Below are 18,020 nucleotides of genomic sequence, written 5' to 3'. Positions count from 1 at the left end.
CGAGGGCGCACACGAGGCCGCGCGAGGACTCACTGACCGCGCCGCCTCAGCAGTCCCTCAGCCCCGCGGTGAACCCTTGCTTACGTTTAACGAGATCACCACGCACTACTATCTGTCAAGACGGGTCTTCCCCCTCCCGCACCCCGCCTTATGTAGGGCACGGGCGGTTACCCTTCGACTTTTACAAGCCCGTGCGTACCCTAACCTCGCGGTTTTTCATGCCATATACCCCGAAAGATACCCCAGTGCGGACTGCCCTGCCTGTGGACTAAGGGCAACATTGGACCATGTGTTGTGGGGGTGTGAAGCCATCGGCTCCTCCTCCAGCGAGGATAGGTGGGCTGCGCTCTTGGGCAGCCCCGAACTCAGCGACCAAACCCTGGCCGTCCAGAGTGCCCGCGACCGGGCCGTCAAGCTCGGCTTGGCGGTCCCTACGTGGGACTAGCCGGGTGGCGCGGGGTCTCCCCTGCGTCTTCTCTGGACCAAAATAAAGTTACTTCACTCACTCACTCACTCACTCACTCACTCACTCACTCACTCACTCACTCGCGCAATATGCAACGCATTCTTGGCTTAACCACGCTAAGCCTGGCCATTTTTTTTTTCCCCCTTTCGTAACCCGCAGCGTCGCTTGTCAATCTCTCACCTCGCCGACCGCCTTTAGCTCCTTCACATTTCCGCGGCGTGCTGCTGTTTCTGGTGCTCTTTCTCTCCCCCTGCTTTCATTCCCTACCCCCTGTGCAGCCCGGTTGAGGTGTACTCTGCTGAGAGACAGTTACTGCGCTGCGCTTTAACCCAACCTTTCCTTCCCATCAAGAATCTCCTTCTCTCTCTCTCTCTCACAGATCGTGCGCGAGCGGGTCCGCGGCTGGGAGTCGCACCACGGCGTCGTGTGGAACAGCCACCCCGGCGCCCTGCTGACGCTGCGGCGGTTCGCGGACACCCTGCGGCCGCTGCCTTTCCACCGGCACCGCGGCGACGCGGGCGAGCGGGGCGGCCGGTACACGGCCGTCGTCTACTCCGCCATGCCCAGCGCGCAGCCGCTCCAGAGGCTGCTCAAGAGCCTGCTCCGCTCCGCCTGCCTCGCCAAGGTTTGTCCTCTCTCTCTCTCCCCCGCCAGGGGGGCCCGCCGGGTTGAGGTTCAATATTGGATTGGATTGGATTGGATTGGAGACAACTTTAAATAGAGTTATTTACCAAAGGTATGGTAGCATATACAGTAACTCTGAGGTTCAACTAACGTTATTCTAGTAACGCTGCCTCGCCAAGGTTTGTCCTCTCGCCGCCACCAGGGGGCCCGCCGGGTTGAGGTTCAATAGAGTTACTGCGTACGCTAACACAGGTATGGTAGCATATACAGTAACTCTAAGGTTCAACTAACGTTAATCTACTAACGTTGCCTCGCTAAGGTTTGTCCTCTCTCTCTCCCCCGCCAGGGGGGCCCGCCGGGTTGAGGTTCGATAGAGTTACTGTGTATGTTACCAAAGGTATGGTAGCATATACAGTAACTCTAAGGTTCAACTAACGTTAATCTAGTAACGTTGCCTCGCCAAGGTTTGTCCTCTCTCCCCAACCGGGGGGGCCCGCCGGGTTGAGGTTCGACCCAACGTCCTAACCTGGTAACGTTGGTTCAACCTATAGGGGGCCTCGATGCCAGCGCCGCCAGCGGGACGTCGAAGCACCCTAGTTCAATCGGTCAGCAGTCGGGATTAAGCAAGATACGTTTAGAGTATTGGTGGGGGGAAAAAAGAAAAAAAAAGGAGGGACGGGGTTGATACGACCGGATCCGTTGCAGGTATCGGTAGCGGTACGAGGTAGACAGTAAAGTTTTGAAGAAGAGTAAAAGGAAAAAGGGTTAATGGGATGTATTCAAAGCTGCTGGAATGAAAAGCGTGTATAGCATACTCGAATAACTCGGACAGGCTATAGGTGACTATTTGTCACCTCCTCGTTTCAGAGGGGATGCTAGTAAATCACCATCATCACACTTCGTCGAAGTACACTGTATAGCCGACGTGACAGCACAAGCGAATTATGTTTTTTTTTTTTTATGTTGACATAGTCGCTTTCGTTCCTTTCATTATGCGTTAGCATTACGAGTGTCAAAGTGGTAAAAGTGTACCTGTGTGTGTGGGGGACGGGGGGTGGGGGGGTGGGGGGGGAGTTGGCCACGCGGTGTGTGTGTGTTGTCGCATAGGCGAGGGGGAGGAGTGTTTCCTTTCTTTTTTTTGCTTTTTCTGCACAGTCGAAAGGAACCGACCAACTTCATTGTCGTCGCGACTATCCTTTCGTCGCTTTTTCTTTTTTTTTCTTTTTCTCCGCATCGGCGCGCCAAGGGAAAGTGTGCGGTCCGGATTCCTCCGAAGTCTCCCGTATCGTAGGTCATCAGCGTCGCTGCTGCGTCCGCCCGAGTCGATTCAGAGAGACCCGACGCGAATTCGGCCGATGCCCATCGTCGGCCATCCGCGCATGCCTCGGGCATTCTTCTTCGCCGTCGGCTCCTGCAGGTCGAAAGAAAGCGACAGCGCGCCGCGATTGCTTTCGTCGTCAGAAGTCGGTGTGTGTACACGATCGTGCTGCACGGTCGTCCCCGGAGAAAGCTAGTGACAGTACACTCGCAAGGCGCAGTGCTGTTGTCGGTTCTTTCTTTCTTTCTTTCTTTCTTTCTCTCTTTCTTTCTTTCTTTCTTTCTTTCTTTCTTTCTTTCTTTCTTTCTTTCTTTCTTTCTTTCTTTCTTTCTGTCTATCTATCCTTCTTCCTTCCTTCCTTCCTTCCTTTCTTTCTTTCTTTCTTTCTTTCTTTCTTTCTTTCTTTCTTTCTTTCTTTCATTGCGCAAATCTCTCGAGAGAGTGAGAGAGATAATGTGTGTGAAAAAAGAACCGCGCAGAGTTCAGTTCTGCCTTACGCCACCCACGATGCTTTCTCCAGGCACGGCGCCACACTACAAACGCATGTTACAAGCTACGGTATACCGCCGCGGTAGCTTGTAGTGCGCGACTTACGGTACTTAGAGCTCGAGGTAGCCGGTTGGGTACAGACAGCGCATTTCGATTGGGGCGCCATATGCAGAGGCCGTGTGAACGTACACTTGGAGTCACGTTAAAGGATCCCAAGTCTTTGAAATTAATACGGAAGTCCTCCCTTACGGCGTGCCTCATAATCGAATTGTGGTTTTCGTGCGTAAAATCCCAGCTTTTCTTTTTTCTTTCTTTCTTTTTTTTTTGCAATCGTGGTACTTGCAAAACATGGACACAAGAGCGAGCAAGCCAGCACGCACGAAAACTTAGTTCAATCGCGAAAGCAAATACACGGTTTTCAATGCAACTCATATCGGGAAATGAAAATAGTTCGTTACATCGCGAATTTCGTTACGTCGAGGTTAGTTATATCGAGGTCCGACCGTAACTGTAGCGCGTGAACAAGTCAGCCTTGGATTATCTCGCATGAAGATGAATCGACGTGTTGTCAAAACCGTTACATTACGAAAGCGCCCACGCGTGTCCGTGATTGACGCATTGGCGCTGCCTTCTCATCAGCTTGCGAAGATTTTTTCTTCGTTTTTGTTTTTTTTTCTCCGGTCACTGTGCGACATTTTGTGTCTTCCTTGTCGCTCTTCTTGCATCCGTGTTTTTTGTACGCCCGCATTTCCCCATACCAGCTTGCTGAGCCCTCCGTCGTTCTAGCGCACTTTTCAGTGGCTCACAACGAGTTTCTAATATAGATTTGTAGCAGTTGAATGCGAGCGGCGAGTTCAGATCCTAACGGAAATCAATAGGAATTCTGTGTGTATGGCTTATAGACAAGAGATAATCAAATTTGAGACCTGGGAAACATATCCTGCAGTGGATGTTTGCTAACAGCTAGCTCACGTGTTGTCTTTCTTCCCTCCCCCCTCACCCCACCGTTTTCCCGCCCCATTTGTCTTACGATGACGACGATGAATACAATTATGTACCGCATGTTTTTCGACGCGCTGGACGACTTGAGCAGGGAACGGGTAGGAGCGCAGTGCTCACGCCCGCTCTGCTGATTGGCGGATGGCGAATTACGTCACACATGCGCGGTGGCGTTGGTGCTCCTTTCGGTGTTTTGTGTTCGACAAGTAATCGTAGCGGGTGCAGCAGGTCGCGCACGACAAACATGTGCGGAGGGAGAGTGCGTTGAGCGTGGGTTCACGTCGATTAAAAGATGCCTTTGAAGTCGGCGACGCGTGCGTCTCTGCTTTAGCCCTCGTTTATCGCGCATTATCTACACCGCATTGACGTCTGCCTGAAGGCGGGATCTGTGCCTTGGATTAACTATCAAAAGCTGCGAAAGCGAAGACGCAGCAGCGTCCGCAGTTTTACTAGCAGGCGCACGCTGCTTCGCCTTTTGTCTCGGAGCGGCGACGGGTGCCAGCTTGCCGTAATGAATGTAGCGGATATCTCCTTCTCGCGAGCGGGGTGTCATTTTGAAATCGCGGTACACGGTGCGTGAAGCGTACGTCCGCAGCGTTGAAATTAGTGGTAGCGCCCTTGCCCTGGAAAGCAACGAACGAAAAACTGCCGTGGAGGAAGGAAGCTTCTTCGAGGCAGACGACTGTGCCCATCACACGGCCGGACGTTGGCAAGTGTGTAGTAATGAACAGAAGAAATGGCGTCTTCGTTTTACGCAATCGCTCGTCAATTGAGGTTCGTGCGGACTGTTAAAAGATGCGGCAATATGGCTGCTTCATTCGGGAAACGAGAACGTTTTTTGAATATCTTCCGACAACGCAGCAGCGGCGAATGTGGGATGCTATCGCTGTCAAACAAAAGTTGCCGAGCTCTTCTTTCTTTCCGCCCCCCCCCCTTTTTTTTTTCGTTCTGAAGGGTAACCGTCTGCGCACGCCTCGTGGTATGCCTAGCACTGCCAGCGCTGCACTGTAGCACAGCGCTGCACTGCACAGTAGTCCGCAGCGGGAAAAGGCGGCGCTGCGGTCGCTTCCCCAGTTTCGCGAAGGAGGGAAATCGCTTCCTCGTCTGTCTTAATTTCCGGTATCTGCTCCTGGAAAAGAGGACTGGCCGTCGTCTGCTGTTCGTGTGCTCGCTTTGTGAGAGAGTGTAGGGGGGAGGGGAGGGGAGGGGGGTTTGCGCCGCTTCGGGCCTCACACTTTTCTCGGCTGTCACTTCCCCGCTCCGCGCAGAGACGATATTTGGCAACCCTCTTGGGTTCGCCAGGATCCTTCTTTCTAAACCCAGCTAGCGAGCGAGCCTCTGAAACGCTGCCTATACCGCTTTTTCTTTCCTTGGCAGCTGTCCTGGTTAGAAGTAGCGTTGAGTGCTACATTCGTCTCCGGAGTATCTTAGCCTGTTCGAGCCACTTTGGGTCTATCTATAGCCTCTTTCGGCGCTATTCGATGAAAAAAAAAATCCTTTAAAATTTATCCGATGCTGGGCAGAACGAACCCGCGTCGCACGGCTTCCTCAAGCGCAACCGAACGTTTTAGCGCTGCGCCGCGAACGCCCTCGAGCAGCGAGGGAGTAATTCTCAGTGTTAGCATGCACCAGTGCGCCACGCATCTCGGAGGCCACGCATCTCGGAGGCCACGCACGGACATCGTGGATGGCGCGGCGTGTCCAGAGGGGAAGCGCTAGAGAGGAGCCCAGCTGCATTACACGGCTCATGCATGACGCGTTCCTACATTGCTTGAAGGCTATTTGCATTAACATGTACAGTCATTGTAAGATGGCTTCTGTCGTAATTTTAAAAAAAATTCATTTGCATTGTTTCTGCAACTTTGTCACTATAGCCTTCACTGATCGCTCTAGAGATGACAGAATGCTGGGTGTAAAAATGTTGCCCAAGACAACTGAGAACATTTTTCTAACGAACATTTAATGAAGGCCAAACTTCAGAAGTCACAGACTGAGTAAAAATGAAATTTTGTAGAAGCTTGTGCATTGATCCTCAGATCTGTGGTCAATAAGTGTCATAACCTGTATTTACCTATTCCCACACTCTTAGTCAATTGCCTCACTGAATGAAAAATACCCTGCTTTAGTCACTGCTATTTTTCCTGCTTCGTTCAATACAAACTCTGCCATTTGTATTTCAATTCCAGTTTAAATGAAACTTTCACCCTACCAAGGACAGCTTATTGATCTTGTTCTCTTGATGCACCATCAATCAAATTCTTATCTCTTCCAAATCACATATATGGGCTTTTAGTGTCAATCATGCAGCTGCACACTTAGGAATCATTGATTTGAAGAGTCTGTCATAGGACCATGAGCAGTGAATGACTGCTGCCTTTCTGTGGGGCTCTTGTCCCCTGCAGGTCTTGGTCGTCTGGGGTGGAGAGTCGCCGGCCCCTGTGGTGGCCAAACTTCTTCAGGGCGCTGGCCTGTCTCCTGGCAGCAGCAGAGCCCCCGTGCACGTGGTGGTCCCACCACAAAGGGCCATCAGTGCTCGCTTTGCACCCCACCCCCTCATCACTACCGACGCGGTCCTTGCCCTGGACGAGGATGTCATGCTCACTGCTGAAGAGGTGAGAAACCTGCTCTGTACACTCGCCGTGGGACGGATCGAGAGCAGTGGTTGTAACTCAAGGAGATTACATGCGTGCGTCCTCGAAAAAATGGCAAATTGTATCTCGTACCTCATAGTTTGTATGTCGTAGCTTCATGACAAATTCATAAGTTCAGCAAGGCTTGATTACTGATGTCAGAAACATGTACCTGTCATCATGTCTTTTTGTACTTTGTGTTTATATGGACAAAGACTTGTGCAATCATTCGTTGGGCAAACGCCCCGCTCAGAAAAGTGCACTTGCATGCAGTCGGCTCTCATTAATTCGACCCTTGCGGGGCCGTAAAATTAAGTAAAAATATCCGAAAGGTCAAATTGGCAAAAGGCAGAAAAATATTGAGCAATGCCATACTGAACGGACAAAGCAGACTGCTGAATATAGGGGCTTTACACTACGGAAACAAGAAGTCAAATTAACCAAAATGCTGTGCTTCTGCCTTCAAAGGAAACAAGTTTTTTCTTCCATAGCAGTGTGTATTTTCTTGCCAGCACTTTCTGGCGCATTCAAACTAAGCTAAAAGTCAAATTAGCTGAGGTTAAACTAACTCAACTGTATCGGGAAAAGGCTACCACTGAAATTTCTGCAGCAATAATATCAGGGTGGGTAGCATACCCAGTTGAAAAAAACAATTGGACCCAATTGGAAAATTTCCACTTCTTTCCAATTGGTCCCATTTGTGTATTAGTACCCAATTGGGCCACTTGGAACAATTGGGCCAATTGGTTGTATACCATCTGGCTCAAATGGTGCAGTTGGCATAAAACCAATTGGTTGTATACCATTTGGCTCAAATGGTGCAGTTGGCACAAAACCAATTGGTTGTTACCAATTGGGTCACATGGTGCAGTTGGCATAAAACCAATTGGCATGGAACCAAATGGTGCAAATGGAGCCGCTCGACGGGTCAAATGGTTTCGACTGTGCACCGCCTGCCTGCGCTGTGTGAATCTGGCAAACTAGCATAGCAATAAGGAACCACATTATTACATGTTGCTCGGCTAGTTGGTTCATATACATTGTGATCTAATATGTTGCAATACAATACGAACAGCACAGAAAGAGAATCTCTTCATATACTCTTCCCCATGCTTTTCTTGCTTCACATCATATCGCACAACAAGGAGCCACTACTTCTTTAAGATCATAACTACATGTGACAATGAGGCAACAAGTGAAAAGTAGGATTTAAAGCTTTATTACTAAGAAAAATGCAATGCGGGATACTGTTCATGGTCCTTTTCCGGTCTAGTCGCGCCACAACCTGCAGAAATGGATAAAAAAGAAAGACAGCATTCTGTATGGAATCCTGAAAAACCTGTTGCCCTCAAAAGCTGGCAAGACAAGCTGATATTGGATAAAAAGGCACCTCAGTTTTAATATTCAGCAATCCAACCAGGTTGAAGAGAGTCATAATTTGCGGTTTATGTAGCTAATGTTCAAGCAGCAAATGCAAGAAAATTGCTCTAATCAGTATATATATTTCACTGTTCTGTCAATGTCAACAATGTTCTCCCCCACGTAGTGATTCATACGTTTCACCAGTGCTGTCACGACGCTCTCGGGGAAACCTTGCTTTTAAAGAAAAGCTCATACAATACACTTGAAGCATTTTTGTCGAAATTAGTTCAGTGCATCATGCATATTTGCTACATCACACAAAAGCCTATACATATATCTGTGCAATCATTTAACTCAAACGAGTGTGCGTGACCCGTGCACTCGTGTAGTGCAGTAATGCAAATTAATTACAAGAGCTTTGGAAACGCGGAAACTTACCTCCGATCTGCAAAATTCTGGCAAGGTAGTGGGCACACGTGCCGGCCGCGTTTGTCCACTTCACCATATAAAAACCCGCCGAAAAGTCGTCGTCAGGCTTGAAGTTCTTCATGTCTGTCACTGGCACAATTGTCACATGTTTGTCAATTTCGTGCCGCACGAAGCACGCAAGGCGATCAGGACAAAGCGCAGAACGCAGTGCAGCACGCATGCACGACTGTTGGCGACTGTTTTTGTTGCTGCCATGGTTGCTGCACACACGAGCACATGTTGCTAATGTTGATGTCGATTATGCTGTCCCGTTCGGTCGCCAAGGAAAAATGACGCTGAGACAAAATTTAATTCTAAGGAAGAATTATTTCATAGATGTGAAATATAAAATTTAAACAATATTGCTAAATTACAAATTGCATTATGCCTAAAAGTTGTTTGAGTCGTGTGTTTAAAAAACACATAAAACAGTGCAAGTTTTTTTGTTTTTACTGTTTAACATGATCAATACATCGCGACCACTTTTTTTTGTGGTTGTTCCCCATTTACTTGCCCTCCAAATGCCAAATAGTGTCTTCCAATCTCACGAATCCAATCTCGAATCTCGCGTCCAAATCTCAAAAGAGAAATCTCAAAAGGAAAAGAGAAATCTGCAAATTTTGTACACAAGAGACATTAACATTTTCTCACTTAAATTTTATCCAAATGGTTTTGATAATTCCAATTGGACCACGTGGCAATTCTGATTTACCCAAATGGTCCTGCTGGAGACTCCATCTGGCCCAATTGGAAGGGAGGGTTTCGATATGAACCAATTGGCCGTTCTAACTGGTCCAAATGGTCCTGTTGGTGATAACACTTGGTCCAATTGGAAATTTCCGTTTCCAGTTGGACCCATTGATATTTCCAAATGGTTTCAATTGTTTTTTTCGACTGGGTAGATATATCCATCAGCAATATGATAGTGAACAGCCAAATTTGCAATGCAGGACACATAGCAGTTCAGTGTCTGTGGTGATCATAACAGTATCATGAGGTGAAAGATTCAGGGGAAGAGCTATTTGGTACATATTTGCTTGTCCAGCTCAAATCTATGTGTTATCAGTGCTAATTGTTGCTCGAAAGCAAATTTGGTGACCCTCTCTTGTTTCTCACGAGTGTACTGCTTTCACAAAATATTTTCCCAGGGATAAATGCAAGTTGTGGCATCAGAGGGAGAGCTAAAGAAAGTAAGATAACAAAAAATATCTACATGTACTACAACGCAAAAAATTTTTTTTTCATGTGGCAAGATGAAACTGGATGGCAAAGGTGCATAAACACACTTAAGTAATTCAGGCAGCTAAAAGTTGCAACGCTTTGCAGTGGTTCTTGGCTCAAAAATACGTAATTGAGAAACGATATTGTTGTCCAGGCTTGCGAGTTGCAAACTGACAATCACAGTGCAAATATCACGCATTGATAATCATGTCTGCAATGTGCATTACATTGATCTGCCCTGTGAAAACAGCAGGTCCGTGACAATTGTTCAAACAAAAGCCCGCACTCTCTTCTCCTCGAAGGAGCCAGTTGGGCTGCAGATGATGTCATGTGTCCAGTACACATGCCGTGAGCAGCGAACAAATACCCAAGAACAGCGGGGTGGCTCACAGATTCCCATGAAACACAGAGCCTGCAGAACTGCCCCTGGTAATGCACTAAGCAGCAAGAGACAAGAGTGGAGGAAAGAACGAAGAACAGAGGTCATAGGGATGAGGTCATGACACAATCAAAGGAAGCTATGCTCTCAGCTCCAATATTGGAAAAGGCAGTAGAGGAATGTCACTTGTGTTCATTGGTTAAATCAACAGGAAGGAGCGTATATTGTGGGGAGGGTAACTCACCTCCTCGCACAATTGCATTATTTGCTTCTAACTTAGTCAAGCCTAAACAGTTTTTAAAGGTTCCTGTTGTAAAACTCTTTGGACAGTGCTTTACAACTTCTAGTGAGGGGCCGTTTAAAACAAAGAAAAGTGATTCCGAGAGACCAATTTTGTTGCTCTCTGTCATTAAGTTGCTCGAACATGCATTAAACGATGGAAGCCATCAGAAGTGCTTGAAGGAAGTACGCCTTGGTGCTTGCAGATGGACTTTGGGTTCCGGGTGTGGCAGTCATTTCCAGAGCGCATTGTGGGCTACCCGGCTCGCTCACATTACTGGGATGATGCTAAGGCTGCCTGGGGCTACAGCTCAAAGTGGACCAATGAGTACTCCATGGTGCTCACAGGTGCTGCCTTCTACCACAGGTACCGTAGCATGATATTTCTGTCACACCCAAAATATGTTCCCATTTCGATCTAAAGAATTTAGATCTACAGGCATCTAAATTCTGACTGTGCTCCCCTCTTTGGAGTCCAGTCAAGCCAGGATGCAGGAGAACCATGTCATAACGAAGCCACATCCTGTATTAGAAAGCCTTCGTTATATCCGATGTTCGTTATAACCATGTATTTGTTGAATGCTAATATTGGTGATATGCATTTTATATTAACTTCATTATATAGTACTGGATCGTTCATTATATCCGTGTTCAATTTATATGGCAGTAAATGCAATTACTTGAATGGCTTTTTAAGCTTTCTTTGACTAAGAAAGGCAATGGCATTACTTACTACGTGCCCCGTACTCTGCATTGCCTTGGCTCAGGTACTACCATGAGATGTACACTTCGTGGCTGCCGGAGAGCCTGAGACAGACGGTGGACGCTGCCCACAACTGTGAGGACATCCTCATGAACTTTCTTGTGAGCCAAGTGACCCGGTTGCCACCCATCAAGGTGACGCAGCGCAAGCAGTACCGGGACACCGGGCAGGGCTATCCATCGTCCTGGAACGACCCGGACCACTTTGTGCAGCGCCAGGCATGCATCAATGCTTTTGCCACTTACTGGGGACACATGCCGCTGGTGCGCTCTTCGCTGAGGCTGGACCCTGTGCTGTTCCGGGACCCTGTGTCAAACCTGCGCAAGCGGTACCGCCGCATCGACCGTGTCGTTGGCGCTGGCCGGAGCTGAGAACGAAGCCGTCCCTTTTAGCACCAAGCATTTCGTGTGCCCGACATCAAGAGCGCGTTTGTCGGAGAAGACTCGAGTCAGGTGGCGTCAAGACAGAAAGAATGACACTCAGCATTACGTCACTCCAGTTCCAATATTTTTTTTTTTCCTTCATCATCAGTGTCATAAAGTTCATCACCATTGGTCATAGGAACAGTGGGTGCTTCTAGTCCACATTTAGCCTTCTATCACTGATCAACTACGTGCTTGCTGTATTCTGTTTTGTCGGCGGAATCACCTAGGAGACTCGAGTTCAGGTTCTTGCAAAATATTGTCGATCCATATAATTGCGCTTTGCAACTGCATCAATCAGAAACAGGCCCTGGCAGATGTTCTGGCTGCCATTGCAGGACCTGCAGAAGGAGATTCCATCTGCAACAGCCATGTTAGTGACGTGTGAGGAAAGCATTTGATGCCATTTTTTTCGCAGACACAGCACATCGTAATGCTGGGACTTCCTTACAGGCGCTATCCATTGCAAAAGTTCTCAGGTCAAAGCACTCGCCAGTGGATTGGACTGGAAGCATTATGGCACCACTATAGTGGCTGGTGCCGTAGGAGCCACGGACACCATGGGGCGGTATTCTCAAGCAACCACTTTCGGGGATACAATTACTACCGTGAGATTTCACGTGGCTGGAATCCAGATACGTCTAAGTAAATGGTCGACAGCATTCCTGGCACCTGCGCCAAGCTCACTGTATTCGCACAGGGCCACAAATGCTATTGGCCGTACATAATTTGATGTATCAAATGCCAAATCACATGAAATCTTTTCATATCCCCAATAGAGAATACCAACCCAGGTGCCTCGATAGCACATTGGATCTCAGCACCAGCAACTATAGCACCAGCATGTGGTGTTATGTCCACTCTGTTTATGAGCTGTTTTACCTGTGAACTTTTGTAATAAATAGTGCTTCAAGCTTTCATTCTATGCCATCTTTTGATGTTTTCATTTGTTTGGTCCTATGTTTCCGTGACCCAGAAGTGGGGAAGCATGTGGAATTACATAGGCGATCCTGTCAATCTACAGGGCAGCGTGTTCTTTGTTGCATTTATTTGCCCTCTGTATGGCATTTTCTTTTCAAACAAGCCTCAAGCGTTTGCTTTTTCTTATGTGATAGCGGGAATGTTGTTTTCTTTGTTTTGTTTTTTGTTTGTTTTTTTGCTTGCATTGCAGATGTATTTTTCCTCTTGACCTGCAGCCATATTGACATGGGCCTTTCCTTTTTGATACAGTGTTTCTAAGCAGCTTTGGCGTAGCACATTGAGTGAACTTGGCAAGTGCATACAGTACTGCATTAGCTTTTGGCAAGTTTTTCTGTCTTTTCTTGTGATACATGCTTATTTGTTTACTTAATTTCATTTATCTTACAGGGTTATCCTTTGCCCTTCACTCGTATCTCAGATGTGAGGGTACTTTTTTTGTGACGCGCATTATTCCAGGCTCACTGTGACGATGCACTTGTGTGTACATTCATGCTTATGCATGTGCCCTCATGGGTTTGTAGTGCTGCTTTCTACGCTTGCACAGGTGTCAGTTCACAGGTGTCAGAGGAACTGACTTTGCTGTAGGCACAGACGGGGTCGGTGCATGTGACTGTTCATGCTTGAAATGCTCTTAGATGGTCAATCTCTCACTGCCTAGAACAACGAAGCTACATACAAGAATTTTACTATCAGGCTTCAGGAAGACCACGGCAATGAAAACTATCGGCGCCACTTCCTGTCCTTTTTTTTTTAGTTGTTGTTAGCCCAAACATACTTTCTTTCAAAGATCAGTTTGCAGCAGCAAGTATACTAGTTGCTGTCCTCAGCATTACTTTTGATGCACTGATCGAGAAGTTTTCCGTGCCAATGCCACCTAGATTCACTTGATGTCTAAATGTGTCAAAGATTTGAGTTTCCTTTCTCTCTTTCTCTCTCTCTCTCCTTTTCTCCTATCTGGCCTTGCCATCAAAGAAAGTTACTGCATCAGTTTCTGGCCTGAACTTCATTGGCATATGAGGGAAAGGAAAGGGAACTTCTTATTGTTCCAAATTACTTCTACCATAAATATTAATGATTGTTTTTACATAGCTAGCATTAAAATATTACACACTTATGCTTAATTTGAATGTCAAGCTTGAAATAGTAATTGGATGTGCCTTTGAGTGAAAAAAAAAAGGCAAGAAAGGAAATCAAACCTAGTGGGGCAAAGTTTTTGTTGCAGTGGTCCCTTTAAGTCTTCTTCCCTCATTCTTTTTCACTTCAAGCAAGCACTATGTTAATCTGGGTAGTCTGCCCTTGCAGTTTGACCTGCTGCGTGCAGTATCAGTGGAAATGGGTTTCGTAAGCAGGGCTTTTTCTCACAAGTGCTGGTGCGCTGCTCGATGTGCTTGACATTTAATCGCCTCAGTGTCAACCCAAGTGAAGTAGGCCAGTGACTTCTTTTTTTGTGCCAACAACGAACACAGCTGTAGCGTTTGCTTTGCCTGTTTGCCATAACTTGTAATTTTTATCAAGTTCATATTTGAGGGGAGTGTTATTTGCTATGTTTGTTTTGTTTTTACAGCTTGTTCTGCAGCTTGTTGGTCGAGTTTATTTGGCAGGTGTCAGCTGGTCATATCAGGTGGTGATGTGGATGTCATTCTTACTTCCTTCCACCCATGCAAAATGGGTGGGCCATATTGCTTGACCTGCACCCCAACCGTTCTCATTTGGTGTCATTGTGCTTCACCGCTGACTCATCTACTTAATGTTCATCATATAGAGGCATGCACCTTGAGGAAGGCTTAGTGGAGTACAGTTTTATGAATAACTGTAGCAGCAACAGCAATCATACACTAGTGGCCCCTTGAGCCCCCTCATAAACTTCGGCCACAGTTTTGCAGAGTGGCATGTAACCATGCGTGGAAGCAATATGCAGTCAGTCTTTCGTGCCACCACTGGATGTGGTGGCTTTCCTAGCAGCTATAGGTAAAGTTTCAACCTATTGCACCTTTTCTTGGTGCCTGCTGGCACATAGTGTCAGGTACTTAGGGCAAGGTATGTACTCTGGTCAAGCTGCAAATGAACTCAGTGTTAGGCCCTGGTACCTAGCTGTAAAAGAAATCAAAATAAGTGTTGACGGCATCCGGCAGGGAAACGATAAAAAAAAAGTATAAAAGGCCAAAGTAGCACACCACCTGCAATTTGCATTTGTCCTCCGCTACATCCATAATAAATTCAGAGACAATAAAGATAGCAGCTCTATTGGCCGTGAAACGAAAAAGAATCAACCATTGTGCAGTAATAAAAGTTTTAGCGAATTTTACGCGTGGGGAGCTGAGTAGCAAAGTGGCATATTTGTCAGCTTTCAATACAAGCAAAGGTTTTGGATCCTGTGATGGCTCCATGATACACCATGCCATTACAAGTGAGAGCATCCTACCTTGAAACGGTGCCTTAAACATCCCCGGGCAACCAATTTCGCTTTTCATCTAAGGTCTGGGTATGTAGTACACTCTTCTTTCACCTGTTCCAAGCAATCAAGTTATGCGAGCATATGGACATTCCAACATTGACTTAGATTTAAGAGTTCACAAGAATAGTTCTATTGCATATTGTATAAATGCCTCTAGAACTGTTAGTCATTCAAAGCTTAGTCACTAAAGTGATAGCCAGAGCTCTAAATTGAGTTTGTTGGGAGTGGCATTCAAATAAAGTAGTGATTTGCACTTACATTTTTTTTTTACCAGTGTGTATTACAGTCAGCAGCGTGTGCCGACTCTCATGACTTTGCTTTCATTTCCCTTAGGCACAAATACTTTATAGATAATGCAATAATTAAGGTACGTGAAGGATAGCAGTGCATTTTGAATCCAGGAATACGTTCACTGTGGCATCCATGTGTCCAGATTATGCTTAATTGCTGGGCGCTCTTGTTTTATGTCATATAGCTGACAGTGAACTCAATCCTTACCATGTCTTGCAGATGCTTTATTACTTTGACTTGTTAAACAAACAGGCTAGTCGAGGGCTGATTTAACAAACGTTTTGGTTAAACACATGCACAGACAAGAAAGAAATCAGGATCAGGAAGCTGGTGGCCTAGTTCAAGGTAAAATATGCATTCATTATTAGTTGCCTCTGTTCACTGCCAAAATTGGCATAAATTAGCGTATAAATATTCTTCATATATCCACTGTGACATGAAAGACGAATATGTGCAATACCTGTCACTAGAGGCATTGGAGGATTACTCTTGAACTCGCTTTTGTACTTTTTGGGCTGTCTTTCTCAAGGTACAGGAAGAAAAAAAAAGGGGGGGGGGAAGGGATGCTCCCGTCCACACCAGGCCAATGTTACGACAATCTGTTGTCTGCTTACAACAATGAAACACTCTCAAGCTATGTTCAATTTGCGGCATTTTTTAAAATTTTTTTCGGCCAGACAGCTCTCCTGTCAACCTTATTTGTTGCCGCTTTTTCTACTGCCCTGTGAAGCATACTCTGATTGTCGTGCTCATGTGTTTCTACTCTGCTTGGCTGGCCAGCGCTTCCCCAAAGGGCGCCCAGAAGCCAGACGAGCACAACGAGCCTGGTACAAGTGCAGTGTCGCAGTTTTTTATACATCAATGTATCTTCCACTCGAGAAGGAAACGTTTCCATTTTGGCACCTTAGACAAAAGTTTGTCAGCTTTTGACTTTGTCTTTTATTAGCCCAGAACAAGTGCTACGGAGGTACTACAAGCCTTTCTCCTTACACGGTGAAGTGCTGTGTTGACTCCTTTGTCTTCTCATTTGATTCAGTGTACTTGAAACGGCAGCTTACCCAATTCCTTTTTTTTTTCCTTCGCAGCTATCGCGATGACTGCTTCTTCTGCTTTACTCGCATACTGTAACTGTTTTTGTGTTTCTGCGGGACTTCTACTGTTTAGAGACAATCTAAGGAAACACCTTGGGCTTTCAGCACCCGTCGTCTGGCGCAATGCGAGACGGGTGCCCCTGCAAATATTTACAAGTTCAGATACCGTGTAGGCAGAGTGTAGTCGCAGTTGACACTGTAGTTTCCCTCGTGAAATCTTTGCCGCCCTTACTTCTGTTTTTCTTCCCCGGCGTCTCTTGTGAGTTTCGGAGCACGTGTCAAACACGTGCAAAGCCTAATACATAAAGCTTTTCAAAGCTGTTGCACTTGGCTTTGAGCAATAACGTTGTTGCGAGGAACGTAATTTATGGATCAACCGTGTCCCTCGCCAGAGGAGGCACCTGAACACCGCACGTCCTTCGACTCATTTTCTTACACATTTAAAAACATGTAACCGTAGCTAATGACAGTGGTGTTTCTTGTTTGTCTTCTTTTACCGAGCCTTTAAACATAATATCTTTTTAAATCTAAGTGATGTGTTCTATTCCTTTAAGTTATTCAAAGAGGCAACATTGCAGGTTTTGCAAGTTGCTTTAGCTATCTTTGTTGTTCTTTTCTAATGAACAAAAGTAAAGCTATGCTTCTCTCTTTCTCTACATTTTCCCCCTTTCTTGCACTCCTTCAAGAGTTAATCGGGAGAATTGATGTGACTGAAAGTATTGAATTTATGGCTCGAGTAGAATGTGTGACTGCTGCGGTGCTGTCACTGCAAAAGAGTGCTTGGATAGGAGTTATGTTGTACACTATTGTGAAATAATTTATCTCCTCAGAGTTTGTGAGATGTGTATGATGCATACGTAGCAGCACCGTTTGCACATGAGTGAACAAATGCAGCAATGCTGCTCTAAGCATGTATATTTCCCTTTTTTTTTTCTCAAATAAAATATACTGCAGCAGCAACTGTGTCCCTTGTGCTGAATGCCTGCTGGTCTGACATGTTTGTCTTAGATCAACACCAGGCGGCGTGTTCAGAAGCTGAGTCTGTTTTATCTGTATATAGCGTATTACACTGCAGGATGGAACTCTGAAATCAAAATCTGTTTATCCTTTCAGAAGTTCAGCTTAACAAAAATGTAACACATACACGAAGAACTATGAGACAACTTTTGCATTCTTTTGTCACTTACTGTGCATAGAAGATAACTCTGTATAATTCTTTTCACATGCTACATTTATATGGAAGTGAGGAGACGGCATTAACCTTTCATGGGTGCGGTTATAATGACAATGGCATGACGTCAACAATGACGTGATAACATTAAAACGACTATGTTGTGATGCTGATGTCACACTGGCAATGACACTTTGTTAACTGACGTTTAAGAGAGCAAAAAGCTGCATGTCTGTGGGAGGAATACTGAAAAAAATGACTGCTGTACTGAAAGTTGCACTGAGAATGACCATGCTTCATTTTGCAAAGGGTGTCGAACTGTGTGCTATCATTTTAACAATCAGTTTTGGCAATTGTTCGCAAATCTGTTCCTTGACTATGCCAAACCTTAACTCTGCATCCTTTTGAGCTTGCTCATGAAATATGCTTTAAGTTTGCACTTTAAGTATTACGCTACATCGACAGCAATGCGGTGAAGCTCTGCTCCCTAGCACACACTTGCATCACGCAGTAAAAGCACTCCAAACTATACAAGAAAGCAGCACAAGAATTGTCTCAAATGAGGGATACCGCAATTACCCTAAAATATTCTGTCTATGTGCGCCGGTGCA

General features: G+C 46.1%; 1 protein-coding gene and 1 long non-coding RNA gene across 2 annotated transcripts in view; one reads left to right on the top strand and one right to left on the bottom strand.

Annotated features, from left to right (window-relative positions):
* Positions 1-17,198, top strand: part of ttv (exostosin glycosyltransferase 1 ttv) — a 176,218-nt gene extending 159,020 nt beyond the window's left edge. Inside the window, exons 3-6 of the mRNA XM_070521755.1 lie at positions 846-1,091; positions 6,299-6,508; positions 10,442-10,602; positions 11,003-17,198. Coding sequence (XP_070377856.1) covers positions 846-1,091; positions 6,299-6,508; positions 10,442-10,602; positions 11,003-11,369 — 984 coding nt within the window. The 3' untranslated portion in view covers positions 11,370-17,198. The remainder of the gene's footprint in view (positions 1-845; positions 1,092-6,298; positions 6,509-10,441; positions 10,603-11,002) is intronic.
* On the bottom strand, positions 7,725-8,449 carry LOC139047348 (uncharacterized). The gene is made up of 2 exons (XR_011507108.1): positions 8,327-8,449; positions 7,725-7,811 (listed from the first exon to the last, which is right to left on the bottom strand). It is a non-coding gene; the product is annotated as an uncharacterized lncRNA (long non-coding RNA).
* Positions 17,199-18,020: the final 822 nt, after the last annotated feature.

The sequence above is a fragment of the Dermacentor albipictus genome, chromosome 7, assembly GCF_038994185.2.
Source record: "Dermacentor albipictus isolate Rhodes 1998 colony chromosome 7, USDA_Dalb.pri_finalv2, whole genome shotgun sequence".
Taxonomy (NCBI): domain Eukaryota; kingdom Metazoa; phylum Arthropoda; class Arachnida; order Ixodida; family Ixodidae; genus Dermacentor; species Dermacentor albipictus.
The sequence above is the reverse complement of the archived record's forward strand: the minus strand, read 5'-3'. Positions and strand labels throughout refer to the sequence as shown.